This window comes from Branchiostoma belcheri, unplaced genomic scaffold, assembly GCF_001625305.1.
Source record: "Branchiostoma belcheri isolate BF01 breed outbred unplaced genomic scaffold, Haploidv18h27 scaffold63, whole genome shotgun sequence".
NCBI classification, from domain to species: domain Eukaryota; kingdom Metazoa; phylum Chordata; class Leptocardii; order Amphioxiformes; family Branchiostomatidae; genus Branchiostoma; species Branchiostoma belcheri.
Window position 1 is genome coordinate 1,552,750 of NW_017804276.1, and position 25,930 is coordinate 1,578,679.

Here is a 25,930-nt window from a genome sequence, read left to right on the forward strand (position 1 = left end):
TTTTCATTTTTTTTTTGCAAATCAGAAAAAAAATGAAGAGGTGAATCCGAGAACCAAGAAATTAAATTGGTGTGGCCTAAAGAGCACAGTATGGGAAGGCAGAGTCCACCCCCCTCTCTTTCTACCACATTTTACCTCCCCAACCAAAGTCAGATGCCCATTTTACACATGTCATTCCCAAAGACACTTCTTGCCAGGAATGCCAGGTATCAAACACATGACCCCCCAGTAGTCTAACCACCCGGCAATTCAACACCACCAAATACAATTCTAACAGACCCTGTACTTAATCCACGCATCTGCAAGACCTCTGTGTGCCACTACATGGCCAGTTGACATATCCTGGCTAGCTACAATAATCACTTCAGTCTAAAAGACAAGAAATCAATGTACATTGTACATCTATATCTTTCACATCTTATTAATATGCACACATTGGGTGTGACAGCAAATTTGAAAGGCAAATGTCAATGCTTCGGACTCCTAAAATAGACCACTGTTATATTACAGCTGGATCTCGAAACTAGAGATTTTCAAAAATTTAGATGTTAGTGTTTTTTGCTGGACACAGTTTCAAAATCTACAGTATTTGAAATTTTGAGTAATATGACTTAGAGAGAACACCCTGTTCATAGACGTCATTTTGGGCATGTGCGGTGTGGTGCATTGGGTGTAATATATCACATTAATTTTTCTGTGTATTGCCGGGGGCCTTCTTCAACTTTTACATTACTGTACTTTTACCCAAAATGTATCACACTGCACATGCACATAATATTATTAAACCACAAGCTAATAGCTTATTACTATACATAGAGACAACTTTCTTGTTTGTATCATTGATTGAGAGATACCCAGTAACACCAGTTAAGAGATGTCCAGTCCAACCAATAACCAAATTGGACCCCTGAATGTGGGTATTTTGATTTTGATTGCCTTGCTTCATTTTCCATTCAATTCAAACATTCAGAGTCTTTCAGTCTTTGTGTTGTGATTGGTTTAGACACACTTTCAAGAATGTTCCACTTGGTTTTCTGAATGCAACAATTGTTCTGATTGGTTGTTTTGGACATCTGGAGAGACGTCCTCATTGGTTGACGTCCTCTCTAGCTCTTCAGTCATTGGTTGAGCTGGGATGTCCTCCCACGATGACTCTGTGGTTGTATCATTGGTGGATGGGTTGTCTATCAGTGACAGCATGTTTTGGAGTTCTTTTTCCGATTCGTCAAAGACTTGCGCTTCCTTGAGGGAACTCTCTCCAAGACCGTCACTACTTGTGGCCATACCAAAGCTCTGTGTCTCTGATGAGGATGTACAAGCACTTTGCTCAAGTACAGACTCTATGACATCGTCCAATATGTCCTCCACCACAGGTTTGTCCACATTTCTGACCAGTTCCTCCACAACCGAGGTGACCACAAACTCTGCTTCCCGTCTCTCGCAGTCATCTTCCTCGACTGCTTCGCTCAGAAGTTCTTCCATGTCCTTGACTGCGAAGGTCATTTGTGGACTGGGGTCAGGGAGGACCTCTCGGGCAGTTTGGACGTCACTGCATGGCGGTTCCACCATCAGATTCTCTGCTAGCACAACTGTTGCATTGTCAAGTGCCGATGTTTGTCCGTTGTTGCTGCCAGATTTGGGCTGCAATGGAGTTTTTGGAGATGCATCTTCGCCATTTCTACCTTCATGACCCAAGTTTGAGGAGTTTTCGTCTATATTCTTCACAGTGTTACCTCTTTCAGAAGGTCCCTCTATGTCTGAAACATGACTGTCCTCCGTGTCGTGTTCACTTGTACTGTTGTCAGCCTCCACCAGCCTGATTGAGGCTATGGACGTCAGAAACTCCCGGATCCGTGTCGGGGACGCTACCTCGGTGATCCTCTCCTGGATCTGCCACGTCCCCTCGTTCTCCCTCCTGTCTGTATTCCTGTCCCTCTCAGGCACCTCCACCATCTCTTTTTCTGTCACCTCCACCGGGCCTGTGTTATGGGTGTCCAGGCCTGTCATAGGGTCCTGTGCTTCTGGTGATGTAACTGTTGCTGAGTCAACCTCAGTGGGGGGCCATGTACCACTACTGAAGGCTGAAGGTGGTGTCTACATTCAAAATAGTACACAAATCATAATGAGGGAACTTTTTACCCACTGATTTGAACAACATTCTAGTCTACTGAAGACCAACAACAGCTCACTCATCATTTTTCTTCAATGTGACAAAAATTGATGTACCGGTAGTATACAGAACTAAGACTTTGAGTCTTTGACATTAAAAAAATTAATGTCACCATCAATATTAAATTGCTAGACTTGTTAATTTGCACCATCCATTCATCCACCTATCTATTAGTATGTAGGTTTATCCTTTTATCCATGTAGATGTGTCTATCAGACATACAAGTGTATATTTACCTGCTCAACAGCTAGGAGCTGTAGCTGAGGATAGCTCCTGTCTCGAGTGATGGTCTTCTTCAACCTCTTGGACCTGGCAATGGGAATCAATTATATACGTTTAGCAGACACTCTTTATTATTGTTATTACATGCAAAACTATCAGGAAAAAAAATGTTTACAAAGAGTGAAATTGCTCTTCAATAGACAGAAATTTTCCTAACATACAATGGGCTTAAGCTTAGAAAGTGGTGAACAAAGTACAACACAGTAAAAAAATACATGTTTGCTCACTTGTCAAACGTCTTGATCTCCTTGCCCAGCTGTTTGGACAGTTTGATGTCATCTGCATCAAATGCCTGGAACAGAGCCTTGATGCCCACTGGACCTGGAGAAGAAATTGTGACAGCAAATACATATAAGAACATAATATCATAAATTTCATGTAAATCTTCATGACTAACAAAAACAGGTAATTTTTATGATCAAAAGCCTTCCTTAGAAAAATCATTGTTAGAGTTAGAGTTACAGTTACAGTATGTCCTACATGTATATACACATCTATGCCGAAAAAATAATGTCCTCAAGTGGGATGTCCACGTCCACCTTGCATCAGCACTTGATACCCGCAGATGCTTGTTACTGCCCTACCCAACAACATCACCCTTCACTTGACACTGTATAATTATATATAAGGATTTTTGGACACTGACCAACAAGACTATTTCCTGAGAAGGGTGAAGAAGGCTATATACATCAGGGCCCATCACCCTTCACTGTAGCACGTCGGGACCGACATTGTCTACCAGATACCTTTGACCCAGTGTTGACGTCACACTTCAAAGAAGCCATGTGAGAAGCCTCACTGGGTCAGTCTACTGACAGAGGAAGACCAGAGTGACTGGTCGAAAGCTGTAGGTTAGAGAACTTTTTGTGTTGGACCAAAAGTTTTAACTTTAAAGTCATGTAACTACCAACACATGTACAGATGAACTTTCATGATTTTGACCCACCTGAGTGTCCGGGTGGTAAGTTTGTGCCTGCTACCCCGGAGGTTTCCGAGCCTGCACTTCCCGAGGGTGTTCTGGCACGAGGTCTCAGGTTGACATGATCGGCTGGTTTCTCCTCCATGTGGCTCCTCAAGAGCTCAGCAACAGCTTCATTCTGTACAATATTCAATATATTAGACTACACCAATTTAATTTGTTGGTTCTCAGATTTTTCAGAAAAAGATATGAGGCAACAGGGCAAAAAAAAATTAAAATAAAAACAAGTCTAGGCATCCTATTATAGCCCCAAATGCTACGATAGGAGCCATGAACACAAAAGGCTGGGTTAATATTCAAAGAATTTCAAATTTTTAATCAAACCACTACATTGATAGATGGAAAAATTGTAACAAGTAGGAAGAAAAGGACTTTCCTGAACTGTTGGGGGTAAAATATCAGCATTTTTTAGTTGATTCAGAACCAGAATCTTTTTTTTTTCTTTTGCAAATCAGACAAAAAAATTAAGAGGCGGATCTGAGAACCAACAAATTAAATTGGTGTGGCCTTACATTCATGTTGACCACATCCTTTAGCCCAGTGCATAACAGGTCAAAACTGTGTTAATCAACATAATTTACATAAAAACTCTGCCTAAGAGAGCACCACCCAAAACAATACTTCTATCTGGAAAGTAATGATTTCTAAAGTCATGGATGTAGAGCAGTTTTCCTCACATGTGCGTACTGCAGTGCAGTGAGTTGAGTTTTGTTCCTGATGGCTGCTGATGCTCCATGTTCCAGCAGTAGTGAGACCAGTTCTGGGTAGTTCCAGCGAGCTGCCTCATGAAGCGCCGTGTTACCTCGCTGATTTGTCTGGTTGACGTTTGCACCTTTCTGCAAAAAACATGTCAAGAGAGTAGAGATTTCAGACTTCCAGGAAGTATTTTTTTTCATTTTCAGGACCTTTGGCTCCATTTCACTACACAGCCATTACTCAAAAACCTATAAGTATACAACGTAATTCACTAGAATTCTACCAATTATGCATCATTAATATACTACATGTAGTTTTACCACATGAACACATTTTTAAACTACATATACAGGTAGTAAATCTAGTCCATAGGAAGGGAAAAATGAAACGTTTGACAGCTTTAAATTTGTGAAACTTGCAGGCCTCGAAATTAAAATTTTTTCCTATTGTCCCAGCACTGTCCCAACAATAAATTTTAATTGTCCCAAAGTGAGGATGAACTGTCCCAACCTGTTTTTCAGAAAGTGAACTTGAAGTCAGTTTTATTTTGCTTACGTTACTACTTCCATGCGCGCTATAATTGCAGAGTAAACAGGAAATTTTGGGGAGCTTTCTCCAGAGCCATACGAAAGAAGGGCTGACATTCTGATGTTGATTTGTTTATTGTGTCCCAAAAAAGGCTCAAATTGTCTTTTTAGTTGTCCCAGCTTAAATTTTAGTGGTCACTAGCCATTGGGACACCGTTAGTTTCGAGCCCTGACTAGGCACCAAGCTGTTACAGCTGAATGACACCTACAATGATTAACAAGTACCTGAATGAGCAGTTGAGCAGGCTGCAGGTTTCCCGCGGTGGCAGACAGGTACAGCGGCGTACACCCGTTATGGTCCTTAACGTTACACTTGGCACCGTGGTCCAACAGGGCTGACACAATCTGACAACAGAAGAAGATTTAAACTATTAAGTCTTATCCTCAAAGAAGAACACTGTAATACCAAAGTATCTAATGAGACAAATGTTGCAATTTCAGGTCTCCGGGAATATTTTGGATTTCCATGACCTTCATGTTAAGTTAACCCTTTTCCCTGTGTCCGACTTTTTGATGTCCTATCATAATGATTCTGTCTGTCAATTTTGTCACACCCACATGCTGTCAACCTAAATACAGTTTATCATTATACTAGTTTCAAGTTCCCCCCCCCCCCCAATTTTCTGTGCCTGACCTTGTGACCTGTCAATCTGCCAGTCAATCATCCCTACACCCATTTTCTGCCTGGACCAACAGACAAGAAAACACAGCTCAGCCTCCCAAAACAATACATGTACTTCTGTACAGTACCGAGATGTAACCATTGGTGCCCTTAGGCTATCACATTTTTGGCAACATCTCAGGTAGGAGCCTATTGGGGTTCAGTATTTTGTGTAGTTTGGAAGAATTCTAGGAATTGTACACTCAGGAATGTTGTCCACAGGAATGTCTCCCACAATGCTCACATTCCTGGAAACCCTTGGGAAAACATGTCTGCCCCAGATGCCCTACTTTCTGTGCGCGCGGGGCTCGTTCACTATACACTCAGGGGAGGAGTGCACTGTATCTGTCTAGACTTAACAGGTACAAACGCTTTAAAATCATGAAATCATGGCAGTGCCATGCAAACAATAACCCTAACAGCAACCACTGTCGCCATGGCAATGTATGTTTTCGTTGCCAGTCTTGTTGTCTTACCTTTACATGATTATGTTGACAGGCTATGTGGAGGGGCGTGTTGCGCTGTGCTTTGTTCTGCCCGTTCACGTTGGCTCCGTTCCGCAGTAGCAGCAGCGCCAGGTCCTTGTGTCCGTGTAGCGCCGCCACGTGAAGGGACGTAAAACCTCCCTCATTGGCCGAGTTCACGCTGAGCTCGTCAACCGACATCACTGCTGTTCTCTGGTGGCAAAAAACATGTCACCATTTTTATTTTATTTTTTGTATTTTTTGACGATTTACCACATTCGTGGAAGGATTGACATAACAGGTGACTATAACCTCTTCAAAGATGTCAACCCAGAGACCAGACTGTAAGGTTTGAACCACTCACACCAGGAAGGTCCCCTACTCTTTTCGATAAGTGCGGCGGGTTCTTTAACGTGCATGGGGTTTGGCCCTCCCCAAACACGGAACCTCCATTTAACAGCCTATCTGAGGGACATCCCTAGCCAAAGCTAGGTAGTACTCATTTACACCTGAGTGAAGTGAGGAAAGTTGTGTGAAGTGCCTTAATTTCCCAAGGGCACAATATCGGTGGCATCAGATAGGATTCGAACCCTCACCTTCTCGAGTCTCCGGCTATCATGGGTGCCTTGGCCTTTTTTTTTTCACCCTGTCGCTTCATATTTTTCTGACCAAAATCCCAGAAACAACAATTGAAATTAAATTGGTGTTGCCTTAGGATTGAAAAAAAATTCTCAGACTTCGTTTTTTCTTCACCTGCTGCCCCTGTGAAATTTCACAGAACATCTCCATTTTTCTCAGACCACAAACTTTTGCTACCTTGAACATAAAGTGGCTTGCAGTATATACATGTACAATGTATTACCTTCTGTACAGGGTGACATTTCTCACACTGGCACAGTGGGTGGCAGAGGGAGGCGTTGGCATCAAACACATCCTCATCTTCATCTGAACTCTCCACACACAACAGATAACGCACCTGTGCAAACACACATCATGTACTAGTCAGTGTTATATAGTAGGGCCAGAAATACTGTTTTCTGCATACCTGGTATAATTATCTAAAATTCCCTGCACCATGATAGATTTTACCTTCACCACTCAGAATTTAGGAACCTACATGTATATTACAACAGTATGTTACACTGAAAACTGATCAGAAACTACTATCATTTCTTCTACACTTTATTCAAAATGTACATTGTACATGTAGGTGGTACCTTTCAAATAACAACCCATGTAGGTTACACTTCAAACCCAGTGTCTAGACTGCATATTAATAAAGTTTAATTTGCATTCTTGCTGTGCAGTTGTGGTTTGCATCATGTTGGAATGCACCACTTACCATTTCTATGTCCCCATCAGCAACTGCCTTCAAAAGTTTTTCAACCTGGAACACAGCAGGAAAATGTTGAGATGAACACAATTACACATTCTTTGCAGCAATCGTAGACATTCAAAATTTAGTATATTGTATAACAAAAGATTATTGATTTGATCTTAATTATGTCTACGGAAGGAGAACATTGTTTTTGCTTTGCTTCCTCCTCCTCTTCTTCTTCTTCAAACCAATAAGGTCAATGACCTTAACCAGACGTCTGTCACCATGGCAACTAGTGTTGGGTTACATAATGTTGCAATTTTATAGCAGGAGGGATTTATACTCTTGTCTGACCATATTCGACTGTGTCTGAGTAAGAATTTATAACAGAGCAAACCATATGCGAAGGTAAACATTATGCATTTGCTTTGCAAATGTTACCTTAAGGTTAAAGTGTACTAGTTTTTTGTCTGTTGTACCTGTTTTTCCCGTTGCTGTTGAGGGGAGTCCTGAGGTACAGCAGTGGGAAGTTTGTTGATACTGAGAGGACCAGACTCCCTTCTGTCTGGTCTGGTGGGCTTAGGAGGGCTGGCATCCTGGACAGAAAATAAACCACACACTGTTAACTTTCTCCCTGCTACATAACCCAACAGCCGATATGGTTGCTAAATGGTTCCTTTATTGGGCTATGGGTTAATTTTCAGCCTAGTAGAATGCCACAGACTACATGTACCTTGCTAAACACTATAATATTATTATAGAATGATATACTATTAGTAAAAGATTAATGAAAGAGGACTTTTAGCCAAAAGCATACAGAGAGTGTAACAGTTGGGGTTTTATAGGCGCTATCAACTGACCCAGCCGATGGGTCTAGACCTTTTAACAGAATTGGTAGCCAGGTTCGAAGCTGGTGCTTGGGTTTGGTTGTGGGTTCGAGCCCCGGCCTGGGACCAGGAGTGTCTTTCTCTTTCTAGTCTCTCCTAATTCTTAAAGTGGTTTCCACACCGGGAATCGAACCTGGGCCCCCACTGTTACAAGATGATCAACAAAAGCTAGGTTTTCAGTTTGCATTCTGAGGTTTTGGATTGCGGAAATTACATCACACTGTCCCTACTACAAATTTTTAAATTTAAAAAGATGGCTGATAACTTTGAAACCTCTACCTTATCACCACTCATAAACACTCACCGTAACCCGGGCTACCTTGATAAAATTTTCTTCTGTTTCCTGCACCCGTCTGTCTTCAAGTGCCTGCAACAAGACTCTGGAAACCTGGAAGAAAAAGACAACAAACAATGAAATTTCAAGAGAGCTATCTTTTATTATACTGTTACATGCAACATTCAACATTTTATTGAATGAAATGACACTACAAATTGAGATCAGTCCAATTGTTAGTATTCGTGGTAAAAGCTATCCCCAACACTACAGCTTACTGTATCATTGTGTGCACAGTCTAGAGAAGTCTGTTTCTTCCTGTTTAGGGCTTCAACTGAGGCACCATTCTGGAGCAGAGTGTCCACTATGTTACCTGTAAAAAAACAAAAGACAAAGTCAATATTTTGGGTATGATGGGTCAGATAGCATTTTGAAGACAGTCATAATAAAGGATGGAGATTGATGTAATTTTGTTTTGTAGAATAAAGCAATCAGAGTTGGCAGACTTGATAGGCAAAAGCTTTTAACTTTAGTGGGCTAATCGGAATACAAACATTGTATATGATGTGGGAACTTCGGAAATACAGAGACTTACAGGCCAGACAAACACACAAACAGACTTACACATATTTTAAAAACAAGCCAAAGGCCACACCAATTCAATCTGTTGGTTCTCAGATTCGCCTCTTCATTTTTTTTCTGATTTGCAAAAAAATATTTTGCCCCCAACAGTTCAGGAAAGTCCCTTTCTTGCTATTTCCTACAGTTTTTCCATCTATCAATGCAGTGCTTTGAAGTTCAAAATTCAATATATTTACTCAGCCTTTTTTGTTCACTTCATGGCTCCTATTGTAGCATTTGGGGCTATAATATATCTTCTTCTTCTCGGGTCACCGTTCACTGCTACACTCTTCCCCTCCAGTACTCCGCACATGCCCTTCCACTGGGGGTCAGGGCTTCCAGGTCCTCCTTCGAGCAGGGTTCGGGCAGGAGGGGGCAGACAAGGAGATGGCTCATAGTCTGCTCCTGCCCACAGTCACATGCAGTTTGTCCGTCTGGGACAAGGCCCCACTTCTGCATTAGTGTCCTGCACCTTCCTGTGCCTGTTCTTAACCTGTTGAGACATGCCCAAGTTGGCCATGCCTCCTCCGCTCCTGGAGGGAGGGATTCCTTCGGGGTGAAGGTTAACTTATGTGGAGCTTCTTGGAGATGGTGGGACCACATGGCCATCCTCCGTGACTCTGCGCTGCCACTGAGTGACTCAACTGAGTGCAGGAAGCTGTGTCTGGATTTGAGTCTTTTTGGTGCAGGAGCATGTTGGTAGAGTACGTGATGTGGGTCTGTCTCCTGCTTCAGTTTCTCCCGTTGTGCCGCCACCGTTCTTCTTATGTGTGGTGGTGCAATGCCGCACAGCAGGTAAAGGTCGTCGACTCTGGTGGGGTGAAGACATCCAGAGACGGCTCTGCAAGCGGAGTTCAAGGCTGTGTCCAGCTTTGTGGTATGTGCTGATCTGCACCACACAGGAGCTGCGTATTCCGCAGTAGAGAAACACAGTCCAAGGGCTGTGGCCCGTACAGTGCTTGCATCTGCACCCCACTTGGTGTTTGCGAGCTTCCTAAGGATGTTGTTCCTGGCACCCACTTTCAGCTTGGTGTTCACAATGTGGGTCTTGTATGAAAGGGTTCTGTCTAAGGTGACGCCTAGGTAGACTGGCCTGTTGGTGCTGGTCAGCCACTTACCCTGCCAGCTAACCCTCAGTTGTCGGTCTGCATCCCTGTTTTTCAGGTGGAAGGCACTCACTTGTGTTTTGTCTGGGTTCGCTCGTAGGTGGTTCACAGCGTAATACGGGTTAAGGGTTGTAAGGGCTTCACTGAGAGTTGTCTCTACTTCTTTGAAGGTCCTTCCCTGTGCCCCGATGCTGAGATCATCAGCAAACAGGAACCTCCTTGTGTCAGGATGAACTGGTTGATCATTAGTGTAGATGTTAAACAGCATGGGTGCAAGTACGCTGCCCTGGGGGAGGCCGTTCTTCTGCCTTCTCCATCTACTACGATCGTTGTTGAGATCTACGAAGAAACGTCTGTTTGATAGTAGGTTCTGGATCAGTTCAGTTAGTCTTGCGTCTTTGGTTATCTCAAAGATCTTTCTAGTGAGGATCCTGTGATTTACAGTGTCATACGCTGCGGAGAGGTCTACGAAGACAGCTCCTGTGATCAGGCCTTTCTCGTAGCCGTCCTCAATGTACTGTGTGAGGTTCAGGAGTTGGCCGGTGCAGGATTTTCCTGGTCTGAAGCCTGCCTGCTCAGGGATGAGAAGCTCATCCACAAGTGGAGCAATTCGGTTGAGTAGTAGTCTTTCAAAGAGCTTGTATGTGTGGCATAGCAGAGAGATCGGCCTATAATTCTCAGGTATTGATGGGTATAATATATGCCTAGACCTGTTGTTTTTTTCGCCGTCGCTTCATATTTTTTCTGAAAAAATCTGAGAACCAACAAATTAAATTGGTGTGGCCTAAAGACAACTGTTACAGTGCCTTTATCAGCAGTGACGATGATGACCAGTTAACTTACAGTATCCCCATCTGGCTGCCAGGTGCAGGGGGGTGTCACCATTGTCATTAGCAGCATTAATGTCCAGCACCACATAGCTGCGGTCATAGTACACCACTGCCTTCACACACTGCAACAACATACATGGATCACATATTATTACATGAGTGGTACAATCAGTTAGTCTTGCTCAGGTAGAGAATGTACAATAAGGCCACACCTATGGATGACATCCTCTGAAGACCCCCAAAATTAGTGCGAATAAAAAAAAATCCCGGCCAAAAATAAAAATGCTACTAAACCACAGGAATGCAAAGCTGGTATTGTGAATTTACGTCAGCACATAGCAACGTATACGACAAGCCGGCACATGCTGCATTTTTGCGACATTTATGAATCAGCACTTGAGCTTCGGGAGCCAGGGTGCCATCTTCTAGAGTTATCACCGGCTCTGTATTGTCGCTAACTACCAAGGACTACCCAGGCCTAGAGCCAGGCCTCAGAGACTTGCAGGAAGTGAACTTTTTTTTTTTTGTCATCCATAGAATTAAGTCAGTGTGCACGAAAAAATACAAGAATTACAAAATTTTCTTAATGCATAATTGAGTATACTAAGTAAACACGAATACTACTCACACACACGACAGTTACATTGATGTCATGAGATATTACAAGAATTCATGTAACATCACAGTGTTTGTCAAGTTTGTTACTAAATTACGATGTGCATGTATCACATGTAGCCTGGAAAACCTACGTCTTCGTGTCCATTCTCACAGCAGAGGTGAAGTGGGGTGTTTCCGTCATTGTCCTGAGCCCGGACATCGGCACTGAAGTGTAGCAGCAACAGCTGTGGAAAAAAAACAACTTCAACGTACATGTATAACATACTGCAGTGTACGTAGCCCAGTGTTGAATTTAAGCTGTTGTCACTCAACTGACAAGCATACTGTTGGAAAAGGGTCACTGTGTAGTAAACTGATGTTAACTGTCCAACACAATTAGCAATTCAACCAATCATAGCATGGCACTTAGCAGTTCATCCAATGAGAGAGCGGCAGTTAACAACTTCCAACCTATGAGAGATGGCAGTTAGCAGTTCAACCAATGATAGCATGGCAGTTAGCAGTTCAACCAATGAGAGAGTGACAGTTAGCAGTCCAACCAATGATAGACTAAGTATGGTAATTTGCAGTTCAACCAATGAATGATGGCACGGGAGTTAGCAGTTCAACCAATTATAGCATGGCAGTTAGCAGTTCATCCAATGAGAGAGCGGCAGTTAACAACTTCCAACCAATGAGAGCATGGCAGTTAGCAGTTCAACCAATGATAGCATGGCAGTTAACAGTTCAACCAATGAGAGCATGGCAGTTAGCAGTTCAACCAATGAGAGAGTGGTAGTTTGACATCATGACTTACAGCAGCAGACTGGTGACCTTTCTGACAGGCCAGGTGGAGAGGGGTGGAGCCGTGGTAGTCTGTAGCGTTCACTACTCCACCCTTCGTAACTAGGAGGTCTATCATGTCAGCTCGTCCTAGGGCAATCACAGAGAGAAAATGCCAATCATTCATAGAGTACATTTTGTACTTGTAATGCCCCTGTCCGTCACACATAGCTTATTATATATATGGAAGGTCCTGATATATGTATCCAGTGCAGAATTTAGGGCTTAAAAACCTGATTTTTTCAAAGCCAATATTCTAGCCACTTACGTGTATCTACATTATACATACTAAGTTGAAACCACACTGTCCCAATGTATATTGACCCTCATGGAGCAAAAATTCTGGCAGAAGATAATTAATGAAAGGGCCCTTGGCAGATTTTTAGGGTACCACCCAGAAAATAAAGGACTCATCTTAGCGCTTGTTTTGGCTGTTTCAAAAGCCCAGAGTATGAAATATTGGATCAAATGTGCTAATGCGAAACACTATATGGTTCAATATCACAAAGATTGCCTTATTGTAGTTATTCAGAATATTTCCAGTCTTGCTGCCCTGAAATTGCATTGGATCGATGCCTTTAAAACATATCCTAGACAGTGGCTTAGGTTGGTGACAGGAAGGATATCTGTAAAAACTTGCATCTGGTTTTCTGAAATGGCTAGTCGACATACATTGAAAACATAGAGAGGTTTTTAACAATATCCTACCTTGATCACTTTGTCTGAACCAAATTAGTTTGAGGTAACGTTAAATGTAATCTTCATAGATTGACAACATGGTGAGAATTACGCTAATGAGGCCTTACCATATATGGCTGCGACATGGAGAGCTGTTAGCCCCTTGTCATCTCTGGAGTAGGCTGTGACAGCGGTTGGGTCATTTCTCCTCCTGGAGAAGTGGAAAATTTAGTCATCAAGTTCAACCTAGTATGTATGTGAAGATAAGACCTGTAAAATAACATTTGGGGACACATAGTTCTTCTTTTAAGTTCTGAACATTCACACTATTGTTAATAAGTACAATAATCACAGATTTACAAGGAAAGAGAGATTTTAGACTTCCATGAAGTATTTTTGTTTTTTCGGACCTTAAACTAGTTAAAGTTTAAGGGGGTCGTGTGGCATAGAGGTACCATGTACGGCCCAGGCTCAAGAGGTCCAGGGTTCAAATCCTGCCCGGTGTCACTGATCTTGTGCCCTTGGGAAAGGCACTTAACATGACTTCACTTCACTCAGGTATAAATGAGTACCTAGCCTTGGTTATGCTTAGGTCACATTTGAAACGGCGCCCGTTCGGTATGTCCTCGGAGTAGACGCCGGCCGGCGTCATGACGCCGAGCGTGCGCCGTACTGTCAGGGTCACAATTAAATGTTCCTTTACGGCTCCCTGTCGGGGCCTGCTTGTGCTCCGGCCGGCGGCTCTCATTAATATTCATAAACTTTTGCGGCCGGTTTCTGTCAGGGACCCGTCCAGTGCCCGGTCAGTCGCCCGTCTTGACCCGTGCGGCGTGTGGTAGGGTGCCGACCGGCTCTTACAGTTCGGCCGGGCAGCTGTCAGGTCCCTGGCGTGTTCCTGGCGGGATCCCGACGGGCTCCTCTCGTGTTTTTGAGCAGGTACATTATATAAGCGCTGCACTGCCTGCTACCGTTCACTTCAAGTAAAGAGTACACGTCAAGTAAAAAGTAGACTGAAGTTGGCGATGCAGCGTTCAGTGCAACCTGCAAACAACTTACAAGCCCGTCTGAGATTGAGATTGGTGACAACCTACATGTAGGTCTTCTGGCATTGGTAGCTGAAGAAGAGAGGCAGGCAGAACTGGTGCGTCGCAAAAGTAACCGAGGGCCTACTTTCGAAAGTACTTCAACAGTGACGCAGGAAGTACTTCAGCAGTGACGCAGGAAGTGTGCCGTGGCAGCTCCTTGCTATTGAGCAATAAAACCTCTGAATATCGTTACTTCTGTTGAAATTTGGACTGAAAATAAATGCCAATAACTCCTGCATTCCATTTTATTACGAAGGCATATGATGTAACAAGAGATAATGTCAGACACATTCTATTCCTGTTATGATCTGTTTTATGAAGTTGGCAAGAGAGCCGTGCCGGCTGTTTTCCCTTGCCCTTCGACATTCTGACACACAAATACAAGGTGTAACACACACAAGTACACGATGTAACACACACGTGGTGAACTGTGCGACGTAGTCTGAGGCAGGAGTTTATATATGCTCCCTATAAAGTATAACCCCCTTTTCCTGACCATCTGATGCACTGATCAGCACATGTGACGTCATAATCTTAGGCAGGTGCCTGTTCGGCCGCCCGACGGGTCCAGGGCAGTCAGGTTACGGCGTCGCTTCGGCGTATTTCGCCGAACGGGGCCCAAAGTGTTTTTAACTCTAAGTTAAAATCGATTCGGCGACCGCGCGGGGCCAAAAATAGGCCGGCAGCCGTCGGGAAGCCCGCCGGTCTCCGTCCAGGTCCCGTTCGGTAGTGCCAAAAAACACGCCGAACACGCGCCGAGCGGGCCCCTTTCTTGAATTGTGACCTAAGCATTAGGGACGTCCCTCGGATAGCACGTTAAATTGAGGTCCCGTGTTTGGGAGAGCCACGCCCCACACACGTTAAAGAACCCACCACACTAATCGAAAAGAGTAGGGGTCCTTCCCGGTGTGAGTGGTTCAAACCTTACAGTCTGGTCACAGGGTTGACATCTTAAAAATCAACAATAATTGAAGTCCAACCCACCCTGACACCAGTCTCTCACAGCTGTCACAGGAGCAGAGAGGGTGGCACATCTTGGTCCTGAGCTGGGTGTGGTCAGGTGTGGACACCTCTAACATGTCCTGTACATTCTCTACTGTACCTTCACGGATGTGCTGAACACAAGAGACAAAGAAAACTTGAGCGTTATCATCACCCTGAGGAAGGTGGCAGATGATCCACCAAAATGTTGACTACACACACAACTTTGGTTGTGTAAGAAACAGGAGGAGCGAGTAGAAACAAACAAGATCAGGTGAAGGACTATTGTTAGCATAGCTGAGCTTGGAAGAGACAATGAGTGCCTTGTTAGTCAGTTCGAGACCTGGACTCAAGGTATGTGTACATGTACAGTTGTAGTAACTGTTCTGTAGATAAGTGTCAGTACCTCATCTGTATTATACTAGACCATTGGTAACCCTCTGTGTAACTAAGTGCTAAACTTCCTGTGAACCATTAGACCATATACCTGTTATTAGAGAAACATATGGATTAATAATCACGGCTCAGCAGAAGTAATCGAATTGTTTGGATCTCGTTTGTACCAAGATACATATAGATGCTAAGATACAAAACTACCACCAAACTTGTGTTCAATAAAGATAGCCTGGTTGCCAAATCTACTTTAGCAGCTGAGTCCTCTGATCTCTTTAAAATTTAACAAGGGAAATCGTAGATTTCAAACCTCCGGGTTTTTTTGTGTTCTATTGGTTTAGGTTATTTGTTTGTGTGTAGTATGAAAGTTATGTGCGTAATATGTTTGTATGTGTTTGATGGCTACTGACGGTTGGTTCGGTATGGACTGTTGATTAACGTGTCTCACAGTCTGACAGCCTGCACCGTCACCCGCGCCATTATCCCCGCCGTCATCCCGCGCCGTCATTGCTGCGCCGTCACCCAAAATTTTTATCGGAACCAGACACCCCTCTGTTTGACCCCTTTTAAATGCTAAGACCCAAAACTGCAACCTCCCCATTCCTTAACAACATGGTAAATTCCATTTTCAGCATGGCGGGGGTGTCCGGAGCACTTAAAAACCTTTTATTTCGACGCCCATAAACACATATGCAATTAAACAAAAACGTTCTGCATCATCTGCAGCCCAATAGCAATACGTATACCGAACAACAGACCAATCCGTCCAGCCGATCGCGAGAAACAGCTGCTGACAGAAATGTTTCGAACCATAGTAAAACCTCCTCGCGGAAGGATATCTCCTTCCCCGGAGGTAATTAAATCAATCTGTTACATGTAGTTAACATTACACAATGAAAAAGATTTTAAAAAATCATTGTTTTTGTTACTTGTTTTAGGTAAACAGCCAACTGATATTACTGCAAAATTAATGTGCAAATTGCTTTTGCCCTTGATAAGAGAATCAGTTATTAGTGTTCACCTCAAACAGTACCAGTATTGTGGAGTTGTCCTGTGAACTCTGTCTCTGTATAGCCTGCCACTGGGGACTGGAGGTCAGCGTTTGGTCTGAACCCTGGAAATAATGATCAAAATTCAACACTCCTGGTGATGATTAAAGTGATCAAACTTTACCATATATGTAATTGCTGATAAGATCACAAAATTACAAGAGTGTAAGTTTTTTTAATGGTGACTGTACTTACCTCCTCTACTCCAACACTCCCACTCTTAACATGCTCTATTGCAGCTTCAAGAGATGCAAGATAGAACCTGTGGGTGAGCAAAACATGTTTGTTGGCTAAACATAATATACATGAACAGTCCAAAATTCATCCTAAATATCTTGATACTGTGACAGTCATGGATATCATTACATGCCAAGATAAACCTGATATGTGACACACATTTTTTCGTACCTTGTACATTAATTTTTGTACATTCACTCATATTTCTTCATTCATTCATTCGTTTGTTTGTCCATTCATTCATTTATTCATTCATTCATTCATTCATTCATTCATTCATTCATTCATTCATTCATTCATTCATTCATTCATTCATTCATTCATTCATTCATTCATTCATTCGCTGGCTCGCTCACTCGCTCACTCATTTACTCACTCACTCACTCACTCATTCATTCATTCATTTGGAGACTTACGGAGACTCTAACATGCAGAGATGACGCCCCCCTCAGTGTCAACTGCTGATATGCAGTGAAGAAGAAGAAGAGGAAGATCTAGACTTAACCATGTAAGTAGACTGAAGTGTTGTGTATGACTGACCCGAAGGCATCGTTGGCAGGTCTGGAGAACCTGAAGTTGTGCAGGTACCTCAGGTTAGCCAGCCAGTTGGGGATGTCAGCCTTGATCACCAGGTACACCAGGATTGGCAGCAGGTCATCCGAGGACATCGTCACTACCATATGGAGATACATCATCAGGTACTTGGTTATCATGAAAGTTCATCTAATTACATGTTTAAAGTTAAAACTTTTGTTCCAACACAAAAAAAAATTTTTTCACCTAGAGCTTTTGACCAGTCACTCTGGTCTTCCTCAGTAGACTGACCCAGTGAGGCTTGTCATGTGGCTTCTTTGAAGTGTGACCTCAACACTGGGTCAAAGGTAACTGGTAGACGATGTAAGGATTTTGGACACTGAACAAGACTATTTCTTAAGAGGGGTGAAGGAAGCCATTTAGATCAGGACCCATCACCCTACATTGAACCGCGACGGGGGCCGACATCGTCTACCAGATACCTTTGACCCAGTGTTGACATCACACTTCAAAGAAGCTATGTGACAAATTTCACTGGGTCAGTCTACCAGAGTGACTGGTCGAAAGCTCTTAGACTAGGTGAGAGAATTTTTTGTGTTGGAACAAAAGTTTTAACTTTAAACAGGTACTTGTTATAGACTTGTTATCTACAGGTACAAAGGTTTTGTTTTCAATGTGTCTGTATGGTTGCTTGTGTTAGGCTAGATGCAGTGGTAGAAATCCTTTTTTTCAATGTTCTGCAATATTGCAGATGAGTGAAAATTTTGTTCTGCAATTTGGAAACACTTTCTGCAAATACACAAGCCTCTATACTACAATCTTCTCAACCTAATAATGCAAAGTTGCAGATTGTAGGATGTTTCTTCTGCAATTATTATATTGTAAATCTCCCTGCAATATATGGAATGCAGATGGGTTTTTCGAACACTGCTAGATGTTAATACTTAGTCTAGTTACCCCCGTGTACAAAGGTATTTGTTTTCAGTTTACTTTTCAATTTCTTAGTTTGCGCACATGTGATTGTGTTTGTACATAAGCATGTTGGCCACACTGAAAAGGTTCCAGATTGAGTTGATCATTGCACAGAATTGTCAAAAAGTAAAGAAACATATGGGGAAATGGGGAACATTACACAATTATCTTGTTACTTAGGAAATCGTTTGTAAACTGTCTTTTGTCTTGTACACCACTTACAAATGTATATGTTCATACTTTACAACTGTACTACTCCCTTGAAAATGCAATAAAAAAAAAGAAAAAAAAAGAAAAGGTTCCAGAAAAGGTTATAGTATCATTTTAAGTTAATTTCCTATCTTCAATTTTATGCTGTATGCATGTTTGTTGCCTTATGGGAGCTAGTGGGGAAAATGCATGCTATTAGACAGAATAAGTCAGAGAAAAATATCATAATTATAAGGAATAAACCAGTTTCACAAAAACTCTAAAAACTCCACAGAGGTAGTATGTACCTGACTCCTTGCGTTTGTGTAGTGGGGAGGGGCGGGTGATAGCAGTGATGGCACGTTTCACACACAACAGTTTCTCCAGAGGGGAACAGAACCTGTTCAGTCCATGGAGCTCACGTCTCGCTCTCGGAACACTTTGCCTGAGATTACATGCAAAGATATAAATCATGATTATTTGAAAAGAATGTACGTTTGACAAGTACTTGAGCAGTTGCTTTTTTTATTTCAGCGGTTTGTCTGAATTGACTTAGCTTTGCATTTCTCTGATTCTCAATTATGACAGTCACTGTACTCTATACAATAATGAAAGATTCTCTTCAATTGTATACAAGATTTTTTTCCCTAGTTTTAGATTTTTTTAGATTTGCTTGCTTGCTTAAGGCTCGCATTCCCCGTAGCTCAAGGGTTGAAATTTGCATTCCTCATGAAACTCGATAATCCTCGTACTATAAACTCCACATGTTCTTACATTTACAACTGTCTTAAGAAGCAAGAAGAAGCAGAACCTGTACATATGTAGTTTTACTATATTATATATAATAGATATATTTTAGTCTACCATCGCTATTTGCCGTGACCTGTACTTTAGTTCGCAACGAGTAAAAATGTACAACAAAGGTCTTTCTTTCATTCATTAAAAAATATACCATCTTTGTCAACTTTGTCAGCAAATTTTATCAATTATATATTAAAGATGAGTACCAAAAGTTCATTACAGTACTCAAAACACTGCACAGTGAAAAAAGCTGAAGTACCATTGCAGTCTGCTAGATGGCAGCACTTACCAAAACTCTTTCCTGACCCCCAAATCTCGAAGTTGGACATCTGCCAGATTTCTTGTGACCTTGTTCAGGGCAGCATCCTGTGGTAATGGAATAAGACATTGACATGATGAAATAGAAACAAAATTATTATAAACATGCAAAACCATATGACAGTATACAAATCAATATTCAACTAGAGAAGTATTAAACATTTTCAAAGCAAATGCATAATGTTTACCTTCGGACATGGTCTGCCCTGTTAATTTTTACTCAAACATATTCACATACATGTACTACTAGTATTATGGTGACAGGAGCAGAGCAGACCATGAAGTTTGCAACATTATGTAACCTAACACCAGTCACCATGGTGACAGACGTCAACAAATCATGTCATTGGCCAGGTCAGAGGTTAGTGTTTGGAGAAGAAGAGGAAATTGAGTAAAAACAATAATGTTTTCCTTCGGTAAACATAAATATACAGGATCAACAACCAACTGTTGGTTTGTTGTTTGTACGTGTTTTGTTGGCAACAACATATTCACAAAATGAATATAATAAAACTACTAGTAAATCCTTTTCAGTAGTCTAGAGTCTAGATACAATCAACTTCCCCTGGCAGGTAATCCTATTTCTGAACTATTGGTACTTATTATCTTGGAGACAATAAAACAATACGAAGCTCAGTGTAAAACCTATCATTAAGTTGACCTATTTTGTACAACCCCATTACGATTACAGTCTGGCCATGTTTGGGACTTTGTTCTGATTGAACTTCAAACTGTGATGTCTTACCTGAGCAGCAGTGAATGTACTGATGGTGTTGAACACCTTGTTGAAGACACCATGCATCACATAGGTCTGTTATGACAAGAAGTATATTAAGTTAGTAAATGTAAGCAATAGCAATATTCAGCAACATTCCTTTCATTTTTATTTTTACACTTTTAAGCATTCTGTTGCTTCACAAAAAACTTACTTAGAGAGTAGAATATGAATGGAGAAAAAACAAGCTAAAATAACTAGTGAAGTCAGAAACACACAAATGTACTAGCTAGTAATGGATTTGTTGCCATGCTGTCAATTGACAATTGTTACGATTGATCAGAATTATCTTTTTCTTACCTCCATAGCAATTTTCAAGTTGTCCATGTGAATTGTGCTCTGCTTCGCAATTTTCCCCTATACACGAAGAAAAAAAAATGTCTCACTGCAAGTCTTCAAATTGTAAAAAGAAATTCACATAACCCCTGAATGTTCAATAGAGGTATGAAATTTGACTTCTTGAATGTCATGTAAGTTTTTATTTACCATGTTGTTGTCCTTCAGGGCTGTCTGCATTGCTCGAACAAACAGGGTATTTGCCGCATCCTACAGACAGCAAGGACAATATCTATGCATCAAGGTCAATCTACATGTATAATGGAATTCTTGAAAAAAGAATTCTTGTATACAATCTTTCAACAATCACAAGATGTTCAAAGGCTAGGTGTAACAAGTGTAATATATTGTACATGTAGCCAGCTATAGTCACGCTGCATGCCTGCAAAGCTGGTGTGTTACACTGAAGGGTGGTTATACCGGCTATACAGATACATGCAGAAGCTGGTGTGTTAAGCCGAGGGGCGGTTATACCGGCTATACAGATACATGCAGAAGCTGGTGTGTTAAGCCGAGGGGCGGTTATACCGGCTATACAGATACAGATACAAGTCACTTTACCGCCACAAAATTGCACTGCTTCTGTTATGAGATACATTAAAATTCAGCATACATAATACTGCTGTGACATAATAACATTTTAAAGTACAGAATAGACCATGAAAATTTTAGTCATCCGAGCATAATCATAACTTATTAGGTTGTACCATGGTGTGCCTGAGGGACACCCCCTCCAGCTGGTGGTACGACCCGATGAAGTGCTGCACGCGCTGATCCACCTGTCTCCTGGTGCGGTGGTTGCCATGACGACCCCACAGGTACTCCGTGCAGTCGTCCAATGACTGAAGGGATACCAGCAGGGGCTCCTGAACAGACTCTGCAAGTGGAACACAAAATTGGAGTTTTTAAACTTCTGTGAATTTTATTTATAAAGATTTACCGTATCTGTGGAAGGATTGACATAACAGATGAATACTGATATCACCTCTGCAAGATGTTAAACCTGAGACCAGACTGTAAGGTTTGAACCACTCACACCGGGAAGGACCCCTGCTCTTTTTGATAGGTGTGGTGGGTTCTTTAACGTCCTATCCGAGGGACGTCCGTAACCAAACCTAGGTACTCCTTTACCCCTGACAGAAGTGACGAAATCGTTTCACGATCGTGCAAAGTACCTTTCCCAAGGGAACAAGATCGGTCGCATTGGGCAGGATTCAAAACTGGAACCTCTTGGGTCTGAGGTGAACACTCTAACGTTATGCCACACGACCCCATCAGTGAATGTTTTGGAACTGTACTGCATGATCAGAGGGAACTATATCACACAATGGATTACTGCTCATACGACTGTGTGAAGTAACTTTCTCCAATGAAGGCACCATTAGTTAAATCAATGTGGTTAAAAATAAAAATTTGAATTCAAAGGTCCTTCGTCAAATTTTCCACATCATAATACATTCCTGGGCTTTTTTAAAATTCATTGTGCTCTCAAACACTATTTTCTGCATTTCGAGGTGCAAATTCTGGGGAGTTTGAGGTTTCTCCCTTCAGTAAACCAGCATTTTTGTATTAATACTAGTAAGGCTGAAGGAAGGCATGTGTGCATGGCAGGGGTTGTGAGTGGGAAAAATAGGGCGTCTTTAGGGTGTCCTACCAAAAAGGAGTTCGTCCAATTTCTTATTATTTTCAGTACAGGGCATCCAAAAGACGCCCTGGACACCCCTAGCTAAAAGCCTGCACAGAGTCTATCAGCAAAGTACAAGAGCACTACTCTCCAAGCAGAGGTTTGGGTTTTGGGGGTATTTTTAGCGTATTTTTAGGCTTTTTTTATTGGGGTTTCTCTTTTGCACTGAATTTTTTTTCCCACCAAACCCAACCTCTGCAGGCAGTCGAAAGCTTCAATGGGCTATAAACCTAATCTCTTCAACACATTTCAGTCGTTCTGCAAGGAGGTGTGAACCAGACTCATGAATAGGCACAGTCAGCAGGAGGCGTGTGGCCAAATGAATGCCTTTCTGACTGGCTAGATGTTTGATAATCCACCGCAATAAAATGGATATCCCTAATGACAGTTTGATGGTTCCCGGGGAGGGGCACTATCGCCTGTTTTGAATAGCTTTTAATAGGTTTGCCCCTCCCCGGGGTGAGTGCCGGCAGAGGTTGGGTTTGGTGGGAAAAAAAATTCAGTGCAAAAGAGAAACCCCGATAAAAAAGCCCAAAAATACGCCAAAAATACCCCCAAAACCCAAACCTCTGCTTGGAGAGTACAAGAGCACAGCATCCTGCCACTCACCTGTCCTGCCTTCCAGGAACTGGTCCAGACACAGCACCCTGTAACTCTGGTCACTGCTGTTGTAGAACGTCTCCTCAAACAGGACCAGCACGTTCCTCAGCTCCTTAAACCCCTTCACTGTGGTGATGGTGTTCCCTTTCACCTGAACCTCCTGGGAACACGCAAATTCCACTTTATAAAAAAAAAAAGATGTCACACTGCTGTGAAGGTCTTGTTTTTATTATGGATTTCTCATGAGAAGTGGACCCAGAGAAAAGAACTCTGCAACAGACCTGAGTCAGCTTGCAAATGTGTCCCATGTCAGGGCTCAAAATACTGGGTGCATGTGCACCTTAGTGCATCCAAATTTGGACCTGTGCACCCAATTTTTTTCTGTGGGTGCACTGGTGCACCCAAATATCTTTGTAGGTATTTTTGTACATATTACATAATAGTATGCAGGATATTCTTGGCATCTAAGCATAAAAAAGTAATAAAATCTTGACTGTGTAAGATTTTGAAGTTAGCTCCCATTTCAGATTCAAGCTCTCAGAAGAGGAGCAGTAAGATCTGTAATTATGTTTTCATCATTCTATATAGTATATGGTGCACGCAAAAAAAGTTTTTTGCATCCAAATTTTTAGGTTGGGTGCACCAGTCCACCTATTCCCAAAAATGAATTTTGAGCCATGCATGTGGAAGAGACTGTCATTCTGGTATAGGACTGTTCAGCCATGGCCGAAGCTGTAGGGCTGTTATCAATTAGGATTTTACCATGGTCAATACTGACCATACTGACCAAAGGAGGGCAATATAGCTGATCCTTTGCATATTCTACTTTCTGAGTGTCAAATCCTCCAAGCCTGAAGGGAGACCAACTTTGCTGTATGCTCTTTTTACACAACCAAGTCTTTTTTCTCAGCCAACGTTTCCTTGACCATCTGTCACCTTCCTCAGGGAAATTCTCCTTTACTCAGTACCAACTTGATAAAAGTATTCACGGGTTTGCTGGATACCATTTTGACCTTCAATGTTTGCAGTAAGCCAGAGCTGCCTGTGACTCTAATACAGATACTGTAACACAAACAAACTAACTCATTGAAAACAAAATCTCCACACATAGAATCATTGTTATACCCACTGACAATACATGTATGTTATAACAAGTTGTAACCTTGCCTTGTTGTTTGCAGTGAGAAAAACATCGTCCTTGTCTCTCACAGGTCGGAGAATGTGGTTCTCGAAATCTTCTTTGTTCTGTTGATGTCGGGACGCCGTTCCTTGTCTTGGTACACAGACCTGAAGAAGGACAAATAACAAGTCTTACTCTGGTGCACAGACATGGCTGAGACATGGTGTAAGAGTCAAATTTGACTCTTACAGACCACAACTTTAAAGTTGTGGTCTGTTTTATCAAATCTACTAGCTGTACATCTAACTCACTAGTAATTCCTTTAGTATGTCACAGACCCTCACAGCCAAGAGCAGGGCTCGAAATTAAAGGTGGTCCAATGGCCACTGACCACTAAGTAAAATTTAGGCTGGGACAACTAAAAAGAAACTTTGGGACATTTTTGGGACAATAGAAAAAAAATCAACATCAGAATGTCAGCACTACTTTTGATTATCATGCAGGCACATGTCCCGGCCTTTGGATCCAGACGGAAATTTAAAAGTTCCCCCAAATTTCCTGTCTACTCTGCAATTACAGTCCGCCTGGGAGTGAATTACATAAGCAAAATAAAGTTGACTTCAAGTTGAAGTTTATACTGTATTGTAACAATACTAAGTACTTCCCAAAAAAACAGGTTGGGACAGTTCATCCTCACTTCGGGACAACTGAAATTTATTTTTAGGACAGTGATGGGACAATAGGAAGAAAAGCTAATTTCAAGGACTGCAAGAGATCTACTAAGTTGACCAATTAAAGGTTGTCAAGCAGTTCTCTCTATACTTCAAATGGATTTGGGGCACCTTGCCTCCCGGTACATACCATCCACCTGTTAAAGGCTGCCTCCTCGTACAGCTGTGTGTGTTTTGTACGCAGGTTCTGGAAGAACACGTTCTCCCCCAGGTCCTCGTCGTACATCTCCATGGTAACACCAGGGCGTGGTCACGGCGTCTCTAGATTCTCATCTGCTACATGGGTGGCGTAGTGGAAACATTGTGATACCTGTGTGGGGGATGCAGAAGTTGCTTAAAAAGTTAAAGCCATTGTAGACGCAGGAATATGTCTGCACCACACTCATGTCTCAATTTTGTAATAGTATAGGGCTTATAGGGGCTACCAACTGACCCGGCCGATGGGTCTAGACCTTTTAGCTCACTTGGTAGGAGCATCGGATTTGAAGCTGGTGCTTGGGAGGTCGTGGATTCGAACCCGGCCCGGGACCAGGGTTTTTTATCTGTTTCTACTCATTCCTCCTAGTGGTCCTCACACTGGCCCTGGGATTTCTGGCAAAGGGATGACGAATTCGGAAGATTCGAGGAGGAATCTTGAAAAGAAAAGGGGGAGTAGCCGAACCATTAGAGCGTCAGAATGTGGACTGGTGCCCGTGTTTGGTCGTGGGTTCATACCCCGACTCGGGACCAGGAGTTTCTTTCTGTTTCTACTGCTCACCTGTTTCTTACAACTTGACATGACTGTGTATTAATGGGTCACACAATATTGTCCAGTGACCACAGTTGTTTTTACCCTAAATGGTCATCGGTCATCTATCTATCTGTCTGGAGTAAAGATCTCCAATTCGGCCAAACACACCTGTTCACACTTACACTTTCCAAATTAGTGTGTTGGGTACTAGTAGTCTTTTGTCTTCAGGCACCGACACGTGACAAATACCATACTGGGTAGCTGAAGTAATAATATAACATACTGACACAGTGACAATTGATGTGGCCAGGTAAGCAGGCAACATCGTGGCTCAAAGCATCTAACCATTGTCACAGCAAGAAAACAAAACCTCGGGGCAAGTTGTACCTTGAGAAATAATGA

At 42.3% G+C, this 25,930-nt stretch overlaps 1 protein-coding gene across 1 annotated transcript; it reads right to left on the reverse strand.

The window, feature by feature from the left end:
- Positions 1 to 94: 94 nt before the first annotated feature.
- On the reverse strand, positions 95 to 25,104 carry LOC109483210 (ankyrin repeat domain-containing protein 27-like). Its single transcript, XM_019786189.1, has 30 exons — positions 24,929 to 25,104; positions 24,115 to 24,234; positions 22,957 to 23,107; positions 21,371 to 21,540; positions 20,814 to 20,873; positions 20,628 to 20,684; positions 20,298 to 20,363; positions 19,524 to 19,600; positions 18,742 to 18,878; positions 17,279 to 17,411; positions 16,697 to 16,763; positions 16,474 to 16,566; positions 15,063 to 15,193; positions 13,122 to 13,204; positions 12,290 to 12,405; positions 11,625 to 11,717; positions 10,889 to 10,997; positions 8,597 to 8,691; positions 8,332 to 8,432; positions 8,018 to 8,036; positions 7,637 to 7,753; positions 7,182 to 7,226; positions 6,702 to 6,815; positions 5,852 to 6,052; positions 4,940 to 5,059; positions 4,109 to 4,267; positions 3,399 to 3,549; positions 2,680 to 2,773; positions 2,407 to 2,479; positions 95 to 2,094 (listed from the first exon to the last, which is right to left on the reverse strand). The coding sequence occupies exons 1-30, from the start codon at positions 25,028 to 25,030 to the stop codon at positions 1,012 to 1,014; spliced, it is 4,137 nt and encodes a 1,378-aa protein (XP_019641748.1). The 5' UTR covers positions 25,031 to 25,104; the 3' UTR covers positions 95 to 1,011.
- Between the last annotated feature and the right edge of the window lie 826 nt (positions 25,105 to 25,930).